The following is an 18,388-nucleotide window of genomic DNA, read 5'->3' on the forward strand; positions in this document are numbered from 1 at the left end:
TGGGGGCCGCAAATGATGTCGAACAAGGCTCGTTGCCGGTCTTCAGAGGTCACTTCACTGGGGAAGACAGGGCGCAGCTGCAACCCTTGATATGGATTAATGCTTCAAAGGACAGAGCGACAAATCTTCCGGGTAAAAGAAAAAGGAATGGAAAGAGACGTCAAGCGAAGGATGTCAGTGGGATTGATGATGAATGGGATAACTGCATCTAGGATCGCAGCGTAGTTACCTCAAGTCGCGACACGGCTAGAAAACTCGCGCCAAGAGCCTCACGTGAATTCGCCTTTTCCGGACTAGCGCATATCTCGAATTCCGTACAAACGCTACAACCTCCACTTTACCATGTCTACTTCCACAGTGTTATAACTTCATATTAGAGAGCAGCAATGCTGCAAAACTGGGCTTTAAAACGCGGATACGGTGGTGCGATTATGATAATCTTCAGACTCGGTTGCTTGTTGGACGTAGTTTAACTTACGTATCCAAATACTGCGAAATCACTTCAAGTACTTCAAATGTCATGCTTTAAATGGGCTTTAAACCCATGCACCCGGGTCCTGAACATAATCATATTCCTTACTTTTCTAGCTGCGTCTTKGATTTTGAAAGCCTTGGAGATAGCAGGCAGGGCAAGAAGTCTCTTCAACCACGCGTCGAGCTTTGGGAAGTCCTCAAGATCGATGGCGTCCCCAGTAATTGCCAGAATAATCTGGAACCAAGGAACGAATGCGGCGTCGGCATAGCTGCATTTATCCCCGAACAAGTACTCGCGAATTCGAAGGTTGCCACGTACACGGCAGACTTCGTTGTGGTAGCGCTCCTTCGCGCTGTCCACCTTTTCTGGGTGGTAATTGGCGAATCACACTGCTTGGCCAAAGTATGGCCCCTGGCCGGACATTTGGAAATGGAGCCACTGCTTAGCATGCAAGTACTCTGGAGTGCCGGCGGGAAAACTGATGGCGTTCTGTTTATTGTACGCTTCGACCAAGCATTCGAGGATGGCGCCCGATTCCCATAAGGTGATTGCAGCATTGGGGTCTTCGATCGCGGGGATCCGGCCATTCGGATTGATGTTCACAAATGGCTCCTTCTTCATCTCGTCCATTGGGAGGTATTTCTGCTCGTATAGGAAACCTAGTTGTTCCAAAATGAAAACAACCTTCAAAGGGTTAGGGCCGATGACATGGCTCCAAGGGACATTAGGCTTCAGAGACGCCTTGAATTTGCGCAAGGAGAAGGCAGTCCTTGGCTGCGACGGCTCACTGTTTGATTGAGGTACGAAGCCATCCGTTGAACATCAGCTCCTTGTAGAGTAAATTATTAAGCTCTCAAGCCCAAGCGGAGTGAGTATGTTGCATGCTGACAAATTGACCATCCTCACTGTAGGTTGGATTGTTCGCCTTGAATCAATTTCGTCGGCACTCGTTCAATCTTGAGAGGCCGATATTCACTTCCCCGATGTGATGGAAGAATGCTCAATATGGATTATCAAGGATTGCCAATCATAATCCTTGTCGGAGATCGCATTACATTGAATTGCACTTCCTCATTCGAGCACAAGGGTATGCTTGAAGACCGTAGTCCCATCTAAGGCTATGATATTGCGAGCGAGCAACGGTAATGAATCTCGAAGATCTTGGAACTCAATGTTGAGGCGATGATCGTGCACCTAGAGGAATCATGCTGCTGGTTTGTTCTTGGCAGATCGCTTGACCCCGTTGTGGGGTATCCGCATGTTGCTAAATGGGACATGCCATTGATATTGGACTTCTCCGCTCGATGAAGCAAGAATATCTATTTGAACATTCTTGTAGACTTTGACCACACAGCATGAATCATCATGCTTTCTAGCGCAAATTCTGACCGCTAGCCCGGCAGACAGACGACGATCGATGACTCCTGAAGGAAAAAGACAAAATGATTAGCAACTAAATGACTCAGAACACGAATAATAATATCAAAACAAGGCTCTACTGTCTTTGGAATAGGGATAGATGCATACAGACCTTCGAATCATGAGAACGGAAGGCTTTTTCCAGTCGTCGAGAAAAAAATTTTACAAGGATATTGAAGCCATTCAATGTTCTAGTGGCGTCTAGTCGTTTTCATATGAGCGAAATACATGATGTTCTATTCTTGTGATGAACTGCGTCATTTTTCGGAGTATGCTTCGGAGCTCGGAGTGGATCCAGAATCATCGGAATACCCAAGCTCAAGGCTAAACAGACCCTGAACAGGCAACAAATGGCCTAGACTGGGCTAACTGAGCAGATGAAAACTGTTCAGCAACCCTTGATGTCTTACTAAACGAGGTCGGTGACAATTGAGGCTTTCACGGGCTGTCGCGAATGAACGGCCTCAGCCTTCTTTACTCCGTCACGGGTACTCCGTGTTATCAACTTTGACTCATGCGCTTATTTTTCCGAGTAGACCGCAATGAGTACTCCGTACATGTCAACCAAACTCAGGACTTAAGCTCGATCGACAGGTCACAGGTGGATCCGTTCAGTCCGTCTTTGGATATCGGGTGATGCTGTCAGATGTTGCATTCGCAAGTCGCGATCCCACATATTTCCATAGCTGCCTGAGGCTAAAACAAAAAGATAGACAAGGTTACGCATATTGACAATTCATCGTAGGATTTCCACCCTAATGGTCGCCATAGAATCTGAGTGAAAAGGCATGGAAGTCCTTGGCGATGTGCGTATTTCCAAAGTACGGAGTAAAAGTCGGAATGCTTGTGATCTTTCTTTGCAGGTCCCTCAAGCAAAGCCTCAATGGTGGCTGACATGGGCGACAGATCACGACCGTCATACTCCGTAGATGATTGGGCAATTCCATAATTATTAGGTGGCTGTAGGGCAGAAAATCCGATGATGTCTTTGCCTCTGATTCTAGGCTCGATGCATGTGGGTGGGCCCCGACTATTTTTTTCCTTTACTCCGATGTCATCGGAATAGAGCATTTGATTCCGGAGTAAAAATGTTGGTATACATCTTCACGCCGTCCAGCAAGTATATAAGGAATGTCGAGTATCGCCCTTCAGTCTGGAATTCATCACTCATCCAGACCAAGCTCACTTGAATACAATCAGTTCCTTGACGGAGATCACAAACAAACAATCCTCACAACACCATCACAACAACATACCAGAACTATAAAGACCACCACATACCAAACAAAACATCTTTCGAACACCAGTCTCTGAAAGCCTCGCTGAAGACCAAATCAAAATCACATCAAAGACATCTCCAAACCACAAATCAACTCTCTAAGCCAAAATGCCTTTCAGAACCTCCATGTCCTCCAAGTCCTCCTCCAGCGACGCCGCTTCTACACGCTCCGCCGCCTCCAAAGCATCAACCCTAAAGGGCGTTCAAAACATGCACAAGAAGTGGCTCGCGACGAAGCACAAGGCCTACACCAACGCCAGCCCTTCGCCATGCTCCGTTGCTGCTGATCACAACGCCGCCGTCGCCAGCTACCTAGCTCTACGGTGATTTCACTGCTCGGAACTCGCTTCTGCGCCGTCCATCCTGATGACTGGATGGGGCTTCCGAAATGATACCCTCTCATTGCATTTGACACGACGACCAGACACGACAAATATGCTGCGCCTTTTTTTATCTTTTTTCCTGGGGGCTTATAGAATTTGTGATTTGAGGCGAATTGGCGTCAGGGTTTCCAAGAAAAAAAACCATTAAATCAATGATCGATACCTTGTTTGAGGACTTTCGTATGCGGCTTCGTTATTTCATTCTGTTCGATTTGCATGTTGCTGTCAAGTTTGCCTACTATACTTAATCATTGCCCTAATACATTAATGCTTGCCTGAAATATATAATATCTAGAGCGATTGCATCTTGAAACAACGACTAGTGCTTTCTCTGTCCTCTTCGATAAAGTTCGTTTCCTTAGACATGGAACGCTAAGTAATATGCATAATCATAAGAAGGCTAGTATATACACAGACCGGAACTCTCGCTACAGTCCGGCCATCAGCTCGTTCATGGAAATTGGTTTGCGCACAGCATTTGAAAACCCATCGTGGTACGTGATCCAGACTTTCCTTCCTGCTTTGGATGCTTCATTCTGCACTGGACTATCATCCGAGCTTTGCGGCAGCGGTTCCGGCTCCTTGAGGATTCTCCCGAAGAAGTCACGCTTGATGCCTGGAGCGTTTCTCATTGCAGTTTTCTTCGCTGATTGGTCATCATCATCCTTCCCACTCTTGCCGTTCGAGGTCTTCCCGGCCTTGGAGGAACTCAGGGCTTCGGATTGTTTCCGCATGGTCTCCTTGCGGTATTCCTGGTCTAACACTTGACGAACGGCATATCGAACAGGAGCAGAGCCGCCTGTATCTGCCGAGGTGCCTTTGGTCTTGTGGAATGTCACAAGCGAATCCAATGGCCTGTGAAAAAACTTGTTCAGTTTGGCCGCACAGCAGAAACACATAGGCAACAGGAAGTACTTACGGTTCCATACGATAAGCCCAACCCCCATGCCCACCACCTTCACCCTCAATTCGGACTTTTTCAAATACCACCCCTAAGCCTGCCATGACTCGAACCGCGGCCTGAACAAGTGCCCGTTCGCTTTCTTTGCGAACACTGGCCACACTCTTCTGGTCCCCGCTTCCACGCACCACAACTGGTTTCACATCAGGCGACAGCATGCGTATGAGATTTGGGATAAGTTCCGTGGTCAAGCAATCCGTTGAGCGGAATAATCGTAATAGAGGTGCCGAGAAAGAAGATTGGAACCCCGTAAGGATCGCGCGGCTCTGCTTTTGAGCTTCGAAGGCCGCAAAATCTGCTCTTGGACCCGAAAATGGGTGCTCATCCTCTTCATCCTCATCGGGATTCTTAAATATCCTCTTGCCTCCGACGGATGAAAATAGGTGGTGGAACGCTATAACTGACTGACTCAGATAGGGTGTGAGTTCCCAATCTTGGGAAGTAAAGACTTTCGAGGAGATGGTATCATGGAAGTGGAGCCAGTCATATGCGGCGTTAGGCTTGGAAAGAAATGTGTCGTCCTGATATGATTGAAGGGGATATGTAGCGAAACATTCAGATACACAGCGGTCATGATCGCCACTAGCATCGACCATTTCGCGCAGCTTATTGATGGCATGCCGTTTTCTGAGGTCCGCAACGCCGAGAGGTACGTTCCCGCTAGAAATGGCGAACGGGTCATGGAATGATTCAGCATTAATGGGAGCGTCAGGGAAACCTCCACCTTCCAAAAAGACACGATCCACAATGTCTCGTACACCTCCGCGATTTAGCCCTTTAAAGAATGAGGCTTCGGCCGTGCCACTGAGAACTCGTTGTTCGAGCCAGCTCCTTGTCAGTCTGAGAGACGACAGATTTTCGTTTCTCAGCTTATGGGCCACCCATTCCGCAGCCACAAGCACACTTCGGATATCACCTTCAGCCGTCCCACTACTTTTGAGGCCACCACTTTTCTTCCTCGCCAAACCCCATGATGCCTCGCATAGCCGCCGCACACCGTCGTTGTCTGATGGAATACCCTCCAGAGCTAAGATGTTCTTCAAGCGTGAGACGACATTTTCAAAAGGTGCTTGGCGGACATGAATGATCTCGGCAACAGAGGAAGCTCTCAGGGGCCGTAAGCTAGGGTGATACACATCGTTGCAAACCAAGATCAGTGGGCGCAGAAACCGGAAAGTGTCGCCTTTACGTCTTTTCCCGTTCTTTGCATTCTGATCGGCTGAACGTGCCATATTCTTCTGATCGAGTAAAACGAGGTCAATTAGGGCCTTCATGAAGCCTCCTTCTCCACCGCTCCCAGACCCGCTAACAACTCCATCGACTTCGTCAACGACGACGCACACTGGTCGCCCAGCCTTTCGCACTTTGCGATCTCCCACCTCCACGTTCACCCCTTTCACGTTCTCAGTGCCAAGAGCATCTCGAATCCGCCCCTTGACGACATCTTTGCTGCGGTCATCACTGGCATTGATCTCTAGTACCTCGTATCCTGCTTGTTTGGCGCACACATGTGCCAATGTGGTTTTTCCGAGCCCTGGAGGACCGCACAACAGTAGAACCTTACGGTGCAGCCGTTCGCCATCATCGTTGTTGTTGCCCGGCTTTTTGGTTCTCGACTTGGCGAGATTTGGGAAGACAATCGGCTCCCAGCCCTTCAACCATCGCAAAACCGATCGATGGATTCGCTCGTCTCCAATGAGTTCAGTGAACTTGCGCGCGCGATATTTCTCTGTCCACATCGCCGCTGTCGTTTTCTTATTCCTCTGGCTCTCAAGAGGAGCCTCGACTGATTGTTGTATCGTGCGGTCCGGCACTTTTGTGGAAGCTTTAGCCTGTTCATTTTCTCTTGCAGCCTCATCCAATATTTGATGGATATCAATGCCATAGTAGCTTTTCTGCGCTCGCCCTGGCCCCGTAGTCGAGCGACTTGCAACAAGCCTCTCGTATGAAACTGGGGGTTTAGAAGTTCTCTGAGGGATTGTGTGTGTCTTCCCCGAGCAAGTCTTTATTTTAACCATTTGCGTTGTCCGTCGTGGCAAGTCGTAGGACAATGGGATCGAATCGCTCACGCTCGTAGTAGGAGGCTCTGTTTGTATAGATCTTGAGACGATTTGTGGCAGGTCCACTGGCTGATGCTCAATTAATTGCTCCTCCATCTCAAATTGGCTCTTCATTTGAGCATCCTGGAACGCCGCCAGCTCATCCTCGTCTTCATCTTCTTCGTCCAGGAAGCCCCCCATCATTTTCTGCCGCTTAGGCTCCATTGACTGTGACTGCTCATCATTTTTCCGCTTTTGCGCCTCATTTGGAGAAGCACAGCGCGATGGAAAAGCAACGGGGGACGAGATGAATGGCATCTTGGTGACGGGAGGAGAAGAGGGTAAGTAAATGCTTGAGTTTATTTCGGGTATCTCATTCGGTTCGTGTAGTGTCCTTCGCGCTCTCGTTGGAGTATCTGTTTGAATGTCAGATTCTCAGCTCTCCTCCACCCTCGCGTCAGCGCTGCATACCGGGTCTCACGTCCTCATCACTCCGAAAGACGTCAGATAGGTTCCAAGCCCGGTGTTGTATAACAATCTTGTTACGGACGTTCTCTAGTCGGTAGAGGTCTAAGGCTTCGAGATCGTCGGAGAAGGTTTCTGAAAGATGGTTCTGTTCTTCGGAGTGAAGGTGGATAGCGGGATCAAATGAAGGGGGAATCAATGGAGAGGTCGTCATTAAGGTCAATTAAGAGCATATCAATTCAATGGCACTATGATAACAAAACAGCAGAGAGGGTAGCTAGCATCTAAGCTCACTCACCATAGGTCGATGAGAAGTGGGATAAGACGACGCGTTCGAGACGCGCTGGCGGAGGACGCGCTTGGACGCTTATCGTTGCTACATCAGATTGCAGCTACTCCGCATCTACTCCATAGCACTCTGATAGACTCCTCAACACACCTGAATTCTAAATCACGATCGATTCAACTCAATTGAATGGTGATCACGTTTCTCGTCGATAAATAAGGCTCTGCCACAGCTTTAGATAACTTGTTGGATGGAGAACCCCCTCTTAGCCTTTGCTACGTTCCATCCACCAATTCAGTAACTGTACAGAGTAGCGGGAAGGTTTTGGCCTGATTTGTACAGACCTTGTGGGATTCGGGCGCACGTTGATTTAAAAGGATAGGATAGATTGTTGATAATAGGCTCCAAATCTATTTCCTAGCGTTGGCGTTGCGTGGTATACAGTTATATAAACACCCCACTTGTAGAGATTTGCATAAGGAAATGAACAACATGACAAGGCTCAATGAAAATCATAAAAAGGTACCTCCGCAGTGAGATTCAGTGATTTAGTATTTACGCCTGACTCTTGAGCTTTTCAGTAAGCTCTGGCACTTTCTCGAAAAGATCGCCGACAAGGCCGACATCAGCAACCTGGAAGATAGGAGCATCGGGATCCTTGTTGATAGCAGCAATGACCTTGCTGTCCTTCATACCAGCAAGGTGCTGGATGGCACCAGAAATACCAGCACACAAGTAGAGCTGAGGCGCAACGTTCTTGCCAGTCTGTCCAACCTGGAGACTGTTGTCGGCGAATCCACTGTCAACCGCAGCGCGGGAAGCACCAATTGCAGCTCCCAAGGCGTCGGCAAGAGGCACCATAATGCGGTCGAACTCCTCTTTCGATTTCAGGCCACGACCACCGGAGACAACACGAGATGCAGTGCCCAGATCAGGGCGCTCGGATTTGGTAAGCTCTTCAGATACCCACTCGGTCTGAGCGGGAGCCTTGGGGTCAGCTCCCTCGACGATCTCTGCAGAGCCGCCCTCGGTCTCAGTGCCCTGGAACGCAGTGCCCCTGACTGTGATCACCTTGATGGGATCGGTCGATTGAACGGTGAGGATGGCGTTTCCGGCGTAGATGGGGCGGACAAAAGCTGCATTAACTGGTTAATATGCGAATGACTCATCACGTAGTCCCGGCGAGACTCAATCCAATCATAGGGCTACGTACTGTCCTCACTCTCAATCGCTGTGATATCGGAAATCTGTTGCACATCGAGCAGAGCCGCAACACGAGGCAAAAGACTCTTTCCAAAGGCAGAATGCCCAGCGATGACGTGGGTATATTCGCCCTTCTTGATGTTCTCCACAAGAAGAGGAGCGTAGTTCTCGGGCAGCCCCTGGATTTAAAGGAACATCAGTACCTGTAGAACAGCATATAGGTCGCTTTATGACACCGGGTCACTCTAACCTTTTCATAAGCGTCGTTCTCCACCGCCACTACTTTGTCCAGGCCCTTGATCTTAGCTGCCTCGGCAGCAGCAGTTCCCTTCACGCCAGCGCCAGCCACGAACGCTGTGACTGATCCTCCAAGCTTCTGCGCCGCGGCGATTGCTGAGAGGGAGGAGTTCTGGATTTTGCCATCACGCTGTTCGAGCACGGCTAAAGTGGAGAGAAGGCGGGCAAGTGCTGAGGCTGTTGGTTGATTGAAGGCCCGCGATGGCTGGAATTGCGACCGGACGGCCCGCAGGGCGGAGTGTCTTGCAATCGGAATCATCGTGCTGTATTCAGAGAGTAACGAGACCTGCTCAGATCTCTTGTTGGGTTGGCAACAACGATGAGTTTTGAATGCGGGTAACAAGAATCGAAGACGCTGACGATAATTCCGACGGGCTGGCTATCGTCGGAGCGCCAAGCATCGCCGATCCCGGAGTGTCCTCGGCTATGATGGCCGAGCTCATGAGGCCTCTACAAGTTTACAATCGAGTGTCTACGACTTGTACTCGCTTCTGGGAATACATTGCTCTCCAAAGGGAGCTTTTAGAGTAACCTAGAAAGCATAAAAGACCATTTCAGGAAAGAAACTTTTTGTTCTTCGAGGGGGTATTGAGAACACGCCCTGTGTCTATATCACAAACTGACACACGTGACATTAAAGTACGCCGCGGCAAAACCCGTATCTTGGACAAATACAACATCCGTAGAACACCAGTGTAGAAGCAATTATGAAATCGACTTTCTCTTCTTCTTTGAAAGCCCTGATGCCACTTTCTCTGCTGCTGCAACCTTCTTGTTACCAGACTCGTTCCCATCCTCCAACGCCTTAGCCTTCTGCCGCTGGAGCTTCTCTTTTCTTGCGGCCATGGACGACGCATCGTCATCCTCATCAGCCTTTGGCTTCTTGGCCTTCTTATTTTCCTCGAGTAACTTCTCGTCATCGCCAGTTTGCTTGCGCTTCTTGCCATTCTTCGTACCCTCGATAGCCTTGACATCTTCCTCAGCGTCTTCCACAACGTCACCCTCGTCCACCCACAATTCGCTTGCCAGCCAAATTGGCATGGCCATAGTATTAGCTCCCTTGATGTGAAGAGCCTTGATGTTCCTCCAACCCTTCGTAATGAATTTATCCGTCAGCCCCTTGACAACAGCTTCAACATTCTCGGCGAGCTGCTCGGCAGTAAATTTAGATGAGCCCACACGAATTGCGGCCGTGGTAGCAGGCGCAAGTTGTACGGCGGCGCAGTTGAGCGTCTTCTCAATTTCCTTGGCGACAATGGCCGGGGACGCGAAAGCACTGTCATCGTCCTTTGACTTCTTCTTCGGGTCTTTCTTGACCTTCTTGCCATCCACTTTCTCAATTTCGGCAATACGAATGGGAATTGGCCGCTTGCTCGACTTGTAGAACACCTTTCCGAGAGTATTTACCAGTCGCATGATAATCCGGTCATCTGCGAGGAAAACATCATGCTCAGAGAGTAGCTGACGACGACTTTCGAAACTCTGATATCTAGCCTTGAGTTTCGAATAACCAATAATCCGGTCAATGCGAGAGGAAAGGTGCTGAGGGAAGGAAGGATCGGCGACAATGTTCTTCACTGAGCGCTGAGGATCGGCGGTGATAAGACAGATACTTAACGATGGCGAGGCATTGAGGGAGTGTGGAATGCTGATTTTTCCGGGCTTCAAACGGTTCTTGTCGACAACATGCTTCTTCGTGGTGAGCACAAGCCAGACCGCTTCGTTTTTCAGCGCAGTGTCTTCTTCTGAATCTTCATCGTCGCCAATAAGTGTCTTCTTTGTCGCTGTCTTTTCCTGCTCTTCCTGTTTGGACTTGATATGTTTCAAGAGCGCGGAAGAAGCTCTGGCGACCTAAATGATTCGTGATTAGCAAAGAACTGGGCTGTGAGGGTTATGAGGTGGTAGACGCAGTGACATACTTGGCTCTTTTCGAGCTGATAGGGAGACCCAGATTCCACTTTCGTGGTGAGCGCTGTCGAGGACACCATTTTTTCAATCTAATCGACTGCTGTTGCAGAATTCGAATATCTCAATTTCTGCGATAAAGGAAATCAAAAAAATTCACGGGAAGGCGGTAGGCAAATTTGTCCGGTCTTGGCATGGAGGTATCTGCTTAGTCATGTCCCTCATCAAAATAGCACCAGACGACATCGGTTCACCAGCAAAACTCATGGTTTCTAATTTCTTGAATCATGAATTCATCTCTAGATGATGACGCTCTTATATTCAGCGAGAAATGGAGGTCGAATAGACCAGTTGGAGCCTGTCCTCCTTTGGAATATCCGAGTTGTGACTAGGATAAGAGATAATCTGGGTGCTGGTCTTATGCCCCAAGGTATGCTTCAGTCGACATACTTGAGATCTTCTGCAGATTATGCAAGCAAGAGCCACCCTATTCACGGTATGGTTACTTTGTGCATGTTCTTCAGAGAATGCTTCTCTCTCTATTATTCCAGCAAAGAGCGTCTGATTCGCATATATACGTCGCAAGAATGAACATATATATATACAACTGAGCCGGCAGGTCAACCACCCTTTGGACAATCAGACATAGTTTATGTGGTTTACAGGTCAGATATCAGGATCGACTTTGTCCCAGTGTAAGTCATGTTATTCAGTGTTTGGCATATCCTAGTTCATCTTCCGTCGTTTTGTGCTCACGAATGATCCAAGTACGGGTGTCCTGGGTCCAACATCAGCGGCTGTCTGAGTCCATCCTACGACTGTGCCTGCCACCGACAGGCAAGCTGACTGAAAATGTGACAAATCATCAGGGAGATTGGCTATACAGATAGATGTGAGCGCTATAAGTACCTTATCAGCGACATTAGCCTTTTTGTCACCACATAGTTCGCTTTCATGACAGCTACTGTGGGGCAAATGAAGATGAAACATATTTGTGGTAGGGCCTTGGGCGATGAATAAGGTGTTTCCTGCATGGATCAGAAGACCTGGTCCTTCAATCAGTAATCACGGTATCACTCCTATTCCTCATCAGAACATTCGGAACATATTGCCGTAGCACAGTAGCCTCGGTTTAGCCTTGAGCATACTATTGCTAGCAAAATATATCTACTGGCGCTTGGAGGAGTTCTGACGAGCTAATGAAACTTAAAACCATAATAACATTACGATTGACGATTTGTTTACGACGACTCGCATGGCAGATCTAAAGGAGTATCGACGAGAGTCGACAGGGGTAAAAGACTCATCTAGTTACTTGATTGAGTAACTCTGCAGATCCCCCCCCTTAGTCTACCCTATCCACATGTAAGCGAAGGCCTCGAATGTACTAGCAATGGTCATGGAGTGGCATTTGCTTCACCAATACAAATTCTAGAAGATAAAGAGGCTGCAGGGGGGAAAGACAGGCTTCGAAAACTTATCTTATATACATATTTAACGGCTTGCTATACATATTGTAACCTGGCTCTTCAGTACGTTGATGTTATTGAAGCAAGTAAGGGAGTCCAAGTGCGGGAAACTGGGCTTCGAACTTTCGTAATTCTCGATCTTGATATTCATACTTACAGCCTTTACAGGTCAACATATTCCTGGCAAATTCCAAAAGAGTCTAGAAGTCAAGTAAATAATATCTGCACTGTACGGAGTAATGCTCTCAGAATGGCCCCGCACTAGAAGCAAGATGTTCCGAAACGTGGGCAACGGGGAAGATGACCAAGGTAGGTTACCTATCTTACAATACCGCCCACTACCCGTGTCAGAGAGTCCCCCACGTATTCGGTAGCCAGCTATGACAACGGCCTTGGTCAAGTCATCAGTAGCAACACGAACAAGGGAGATTTAAAATATTGCCTCCGGAAATGAGAGCAAGCCTGTCTGCGACCTCATATTTTAGGAGAAAATGGATGCTCATATATTAACCAATTGCTGGTTAGGTTTCTAAATCACCTTCGTAATTCTAGTATTAACGGTGTTGCCTAAGGTAGGCTGGTCCTTGTACCGAACGCCATTGGCGATTTTGGGTGCTCACCTACAGTGCTTCACAGGCCATATGTAGATAACAGGCACGCAGGAAGCTGCATGAATCAGTCCCTATATTTTGAAAAATAACGAATATCTCCCCGTAAACAGCTCGCTAGCTCAAAGAGCGGGCAGGATCACTAAGGTCTTGACTAATCATCTAGAAAATCGTCTAATCAAATACTCCGTAGTAGGTTCTCGAGGTAAGGTACAGGAGGTATCGACTTGCCAGGACCAGCAGAGATTGCGGATGGGAAAAGTAAGACATGTTCAGCAATTCAGGTCATAGAATGCCTCTCGACTATCAAAAGTTGAGTCGTGGTCTTGCGACCTGCAACGTCCGATTTGCTCCAGTAAAGTATTTACCAAGGGAACTATTGAGTTTATATGACTCAATCCCAAGATAGGAGGAGTCTAGATTTTATTCACCAATCATATTGTTAGTTATTCAATCTGCCACCCAGTTTCGACTTCTTGAAAACCAGTGCTTGAACTTCATGTTTTCTTTATTTATGCCGAAAGTTAGATAGATACTACTGGAAGAACCATCCCCTATTTTGCGGGAGCGTGAAGAAGTTTGGATCCAACGCAGATCGAAAGTGGATTTGTTTCCACAAACCGCGTTTCCTCAGTCGCTGCGTATGGTTTGCTGCTTTTACTGAAAAGCGCAAGTACACTCCGCGTCATGGACCGAGCTGGAATGACCCTTTTTTTCGTCGCCGTGGTTGATTTGTCTCATTATTACAAAAGAACTCAGCTGACAACTTGCTGCTAACTTGACATCACTCTTCCTCCTGCAATAATGCCAACATATTTGCCTTGCTATATCATCAATGCCAGCCAGGACCAGGTACCTTGCATATGCATTCATGCACATCAGAATCAGACATGAGACAACAACGCTTTGGACTGCTGCTGGGAGTGAAACCTTACGGCGATGGGATGGTTTGAGAAGCCATCTGATTTGTGATTGGTGTGCCTGGCTCGGGGGTGTGCCAGATTTTGCACGGCCTCTGCCAAGGGTTGCAGCGTGATTGGCCAGACCTGACCATGGTAATTTCGGCAAACGCCAAGCTCAAGCCGACAGGAACAGGAAACGTACAAACATCACACACGGAGGCTAGATAACTAGGTAATTCGCTACTTCGTACAGGTCAAAAGTAAAAGGATATGGCCATCCCCAGCAGCAACCCCTTGCCCAGTGTCTAGTGGAGATGTTCCAGTCTTTTGAATTCTGGAGATTCGAGGTCGGGATTCTCGTGTTTAAGTGGGGGTAACTCAGCTCTAGCTACTGTACCTAGGTAGAATTTGGATACTACTTAGACTGCCGTAGTAGTCAGGATACGCACCACAAACTGTTGTAGACACGTCGGCGTCCCCACTGTGGCTGCTAATCCAAGAGTATCTCACGTTGTCCATGGATGATTTCAGAAGCGGGTTTCTAACTTTGGATTACCGACCTTTTCCTCGGCGAGCGTACCCCTGATGATGGAATGACCAGTAATAAGACGTACCACACCAGTCTTACATCAGGCTCATTTCCGTCAACCATTGATTGAATCTTCCTACAGCCAGGTACCAATTATCTCCAGGGCGCTAAGAAAACAACAACAACAACAACGACGACAACAACAACAGTAACAAGAACAAACGGGAGGGCGCCAACCGAGTTTTTATTGACTTCGTACTATGGAGGTCCATACATCTAGTCTGTATGCCTGGAGCCTTCGACCCCATTAACCTTCAGTCTTTCTCGCGGAGTGGGGCCCCCTATTTCCATTAGCATGATTATTATTATGATTAATTTAACACTTACAGTAGTAGTAGTATTATTGACTATCAGCCTTTCTGTCTCTGTCCACCGTTTCCAGCAGCAGTGCCACCCACACACTTTCGCACTCTCAGCCCCCTGGAAGGGTCTGCAGTCTGCACTTACGCCTTGTCCCGTAGCTTCCCCTGGACCGCCATTATTGTTGACTAACAGTCTTTTCTCTAACTCTACTTACTCCTCTTCAGTCCCTTTGATCCCCTCCCTTATTTTTCTCTTTTGCGATCTTCCGTTCCTCCAGAGAATCTTGTCTTCTCCGGCTCTTTCGCCTCCTGTGCTTGTTTGTGAGATTCCTATCCGACCAGAGGGACTCGTCTTCTCTCTCGCACGCTCTTTTGGGAACCTCGTCTTCACTCTTTGAAACTCTCGTATTCATTTCTAGGTTTCGGCCTTTTGTTGCGACAACAACTTCAGCGAGCAAACTGAGCTCTGGCGATTTCTAGTTTCTATACCGAGTCTTACCACACCAGCGCCCCTGGGCACTTTGCGACACTGAGGTATGTGCAATTGACCCTCTCGCATCCTTGTCTGCTTTCTAGATTTACAGAACATTAAATTGTGGCACATCCGTGTTCATCTCTGAAAGACCTGACTCTGAGCGGCGAGGCATCAGAGCAGCAATGGACTCTTATGTATCTGTGCCAATGGTGCTTGTTGCATTGAGTGTAAGAGAATATCAGTGATGCAATGGATTGGATGCCTTACAATTAATGACTCCGAACTCATTTTCTCGTTGGAGCGTACGCTAATTGGCATGGCTATAAGATTACCGACATCTTCGGCGCAATATTAGGAAGGTGAACACAATGAGGTTCAATACCGTTGCTCTTACTCTCGCCACGGCGGGTTCCCTGGTGGCCGCTCAACATCACCACCAGCATCGTCACCACCAGCACAAGCGGGAGAATGTTGTCGAATCCGGTGCCACCGTCGTGCAGTACGAGCTGGACGGAAAGCCGATTCCTCTTCAAGAGGTGTGTGCCGGTCTGGCTGATGGCACTCTCAAGTTTGCCGACAATGCCCATCCTACCGGCGTCTGCGACAACCTGAGCAGCTCCGTTGCTCCTGTCTCCACGCCTGAGGTCACCCCCACCTTGGCCCCGGCCAAATTCATCGAGCTGTCTTCCGTTGTCACCCCGGCCTCCGCGACCTCAGCTCCAAGCTCGAACTCAGTCCAGACCCCTGCCGCCTCTAGCAGCTCTACCGCCTCTAGCAGCTCTACTTCCAGCTCTTCCACCGCCACTGGTTTGGATGCCGACTTCCCTGATGGAGAACTTGACTGTTCTACCTTCCCATCCGCGTACGGCGCTGTTCCTCTTGACTACCTCGGTATCGGCGGATGGTCTGGTATCCAATATGTCTCCTTTGCCGACAAGGTTATCAGCGAAATTGTGACGGCCGTCACCGGTGATCGCTGCACCTCTGGCGCCATGTGCTCCTATGCTTGCCCAGCCGGTTACCAGAAGTCTCAGTGGCCTTCTACCCAGGGCTCCACTGGCCAGTCTATTGGTGGTATTGAGTGCCGTAACGGAAAGCTCTACCTTACAAACCCTTCTCTCTCAAAGAAGCTCTGCATTCCCGGTGTTGGAGGTGTCCACGTCCAGAACACCGTGGGCGAAATCGTCTCCGTTTGCCGTACCGACTACCCTGGTTAGTTTGACCTTTTCACGACACTTTATCCTGTCTAACGAGAACTTTTTAAGGTACCGAATCTGAGACCATTCCCCTTGGCCTTGGTGACAATGAGCTCCAGCCCTTGACCTGCCCCGATGGTGAGACCTACTACAAGTGGAACAAAAAGGCAACCTCCGCCCAGTATTACGTTAACCCTAAGGGCGTGTCCCCTGAGAAGGGTTGCCAATGGGGCGATGGCAGCCAGCCTATCGGTAACTGGGCTCCCGTCAACCTCGGTGTCGGCCAGAACAACGGCAAATGGCTCTCCATCTTCCAGAACAGCCCCACGACGAACGCAAAGCTTGACTTTAACATTAAGATCAAGGGCGACAACCTCAGCGGCTCCTGCAAGTACGAAAATGGAGTCTTCTACTCTGAGACCGGTACCAGCACCTCCGGGTGCACTGTAAGTTCGAGTCGCCCCGTCATGTTGAGAATAGTTGACTTACATACCGTCTCCCAACAGGTCGAGGTCATGTCTGGTGATGCCACCTTTGTCTTCTACTAGAGGATGATTCGTCCAGCTCCAATGGTAGTGCGTGCCGCCGTTGTGCGTAGATGGTAACAGCCACCTCACATATCCCGCCAATCCTCTGTGAGATAAGACCGTTCAGCGCCCCTCATCCGCCTCATGAACAATTACCCAGTGTGCTTGCTTTCTTCTGTGTATCTTACTATATTACCTTATGTGGCGTGGACTCTAGTTCTTGTCACATCTTGTCATGTCTTCGACCTTTTGTTAGAGACATTGTGGTTAAATTTTATTCTCCAACTTCAGAGCCAAGTATCCCGGTTTATTTGCCCTCATCCATCTCAATTGCACAGTGTCGCTTCCTGCATGTTTTGTCATCTTTCAGAGGTCTTGTCAGTGACTGTCCCCCTCTTGTCTTACGTTGTGCGAAATGTTCAGATTTTCCGAATACTTAGAATGTAACCCTCTCCTTTGCACTGAGATTGGAGCAAATTTTAGACATGAGTAATGTGCATCTTGCGTATCCCCCGGCTTAGCCAATAAACCCTACTGTATATATCTGAGGAATATTCCACAGTACAGTTTGAATTACGATACGCAAGACATATGGCAAAGTTAGCAGTTGGCAACCTTGATGGTAATACACTGTATCCTTTTGAGTCGAGTAGAAAATAATCAGTTGGGGGTGGAAGGCTGGGAGTATGGTTCCGATGGCTGCTGCAGCGTGCTGATAGTACCTACGCATTGTGTAAATGGGAATAGACGAAAACTTAGAATCCTGGAAATGCTTCTTGTTGGCTTGAAGTACCACAGTACCAGGCATGTTCTATGATATGCCGCACGGAACTAAGTCATTCCTATGCCAAAGAGCTTTTTTTGGTAGATATTGAGATACCGCTGCTGCCCTTAGACTTGGAGGGAGTCCGAACGACAGGGACTATCTCTCCTGTCAAATTTGCTTTTCAACTCGATGGGCCCAAGCTGCTGGCCTCACTTCTTTCAGTCCTGTCATCAGTAGGTAGACTAAGCAAGGCACCAAAAAAAATGCATAGTATCATCCAATGGAGCGCGACCAAGCTAGTTAAGCTGCATGTCAGGACGGCATTCCAGCAAAAGCGGCGCAGGCAATGACCGACGGCTGACCCTCGATCACGTGATCATGCGCGAGTCACGGGGACTCGAACCATAGAACGCGGGAGCACATGAGGCTAGACGCGGCGGACGCGCCTTTTGCATACACAACACAGATCTTGTATGCAGGCATGAGCCATTGAGGCATGGTTTCTATCAGCTCATGCTTCACCCTTTCTATGTTTTGCTTGGCTTGAGAATCTAAAGGAGAATCATGCAGTGTGACACATCGTTTGAAATGACCTTTCAGTGAGGCTGCGCGAGGTTAGCGGTGGAGCTTCTGAGCCCTTGTCGGCGCCTATCGAACGCGTCTCAGTCTGTAAGCGTGCAAATCCGCGCTGGAAGGACGAGACGTTCCGCTCCGGCAGGCATTCCTGCACCACACACCAACTTTCACCCTTTTCTTCTATGCCTCGTACTTGTTCTTTCTCGCAGGCCAATTTTCTTGTGCTTCCCAACCTCCTGGTCGTCATCCTGGGGGGAAGCTTCAGT

General features: G+C 48.6%; 6 protein-coding genes across 6 annotated transcripts; 2 read left to right on the forward strand and 4 right to left on the reverse strand.

The window, feature by feature from the left end:
* Window positions 1-859: 859 nt before the first annotated feature.
* Asppvi_010316 (glutathione S-transferase, nitrogen catabolite repression regulator) lies at window positions 860-1,375 on the reverse strand (the record flags this gene model as incomplete). The annotated part of the gene is made up of 2 exons (XM_043306162.1): window positions 860-1,262; window positions 1,365-1,375. The coding sequence occupies 2 exons, from the start codon at window positions 1,373-1,375 to the stop codon at window positions 860-862; spliced, it is 414 nt and encodes a 137-aa protein (XP_043162097.1).
* A 1,906-nt stretch (window positions 1,376-3,281) lies between these two features.
* Window positions 3,282-3,500, forward strand: Asppvi_010317 (uncharacterized protein; the record flags this gene model as incomplete). Its single annotated transcript, XM_043306163.1, has 1 exon — window positions 3,282-3,500. One exon carries the CDS (start codon window positions 3,282-3,284, stop codon window positions 3,498-3,500), a length of 219 nt encoding a protein of 72 aa, XP_043162098.1.
* Window positions 3,501-3,984: 484 nt separating this feature from the next.
* On the reverse strand, window positions 3,985-7,235 carry Asppvi_010318 (putative sister chromatid cohesion factor (Chl12); the record flags this gene model as incomplete). The annotated part of the gene is made up of 3 exons (XM_043306164.1): window positions 3,985-4,411; window positions 4,476-6,972; window positions 7,028-7,235. The coding sequence occupies 3 exons, from the start codon at window positions 7,233-7,235 to the stop codon at window positions 3,985-3,987; spliced, it is 3,132 nt and encodes a 1,043-aa protein (XP_043162099.1).
* A 627-nt stretch (window positions 7,236-7,862) lies between these two features.
* Window positions 7,863-9,066, reverse strand: Asppvi_010319 (electron transfer flavoprotein subunit alpha/FixB family protein; the record flags this gene model as incomplete). The annotated part of the gene is made up of 3 exons (XM_043306165.1): window positions 7,863-8,443; window positions 8,521-8,689; window positions 8,761-9,066. The coding sequence occupies 3 exons, from the start codon at window positions 9,064-9,066 to the stop codon at window positions 7,863-7,865; spliced, it is 1,056 nt and encodes a 351-aa protein (XP_043162100.1).
* A 446-nt stretch (window positions 9,067-9,512) lies between these two features.
* Asppvi_010320 (uncharacterized protein) lies at window positions 9,513-10,795 on the reverse strand (the record flags this gene model as incomplete). The annotated part of the gene is made up of 2 exons (XM_043306166.1): window positions 9,513-10,658; window positions 10,727-10,795. The coding sequence occupies 2 exons, from the start codon at window positions 10,793-10,795 to the stop codon at window positions 9,513-9,515; spliced, it is 1,215 nt and encodes a 404-aa protein (XP_043162101.1).
* A 4,630-nt stretch (window positions 10,796-15,425) lies between these two features.
* Window positions 15,426-16,801, forward strand: sun1 (SUN family protein UTH1; the record flags this gene model as incomplete). Its single annotated transcript, XM_043306167.1, has 3 exons — window positions 15,426-16,269; window positions 16,323-16,699; window positions 16,760-16,801. 3 exons carry the CDS (start codon window positions 15,426-15,428, stop codon window positions 16,799-16,801), a joined length of 1,263 nt encoding a protein of 420 aa, XP_043162102.1.
* Between the last annotated feature and the right edge of the window lie 1,587 nt (window positions 16,802-18,388).

This window comes from Aspergillus pseudoviridinutans, assembly GCF_018340605.1.
Source record: "Aspergillus pseudoviridinutans IFM 55266 DNA, scaffold_8, whole genome shotgun sequence".
Taxonomy (NCBI): domain Eukaryota; kingdom Fungi; phylum Ascomycota; class Eurotiomycetes; order Eurotiales; family Aspergillaceae; genus Aspergillus; species Aspergillus pseudoviridinutans.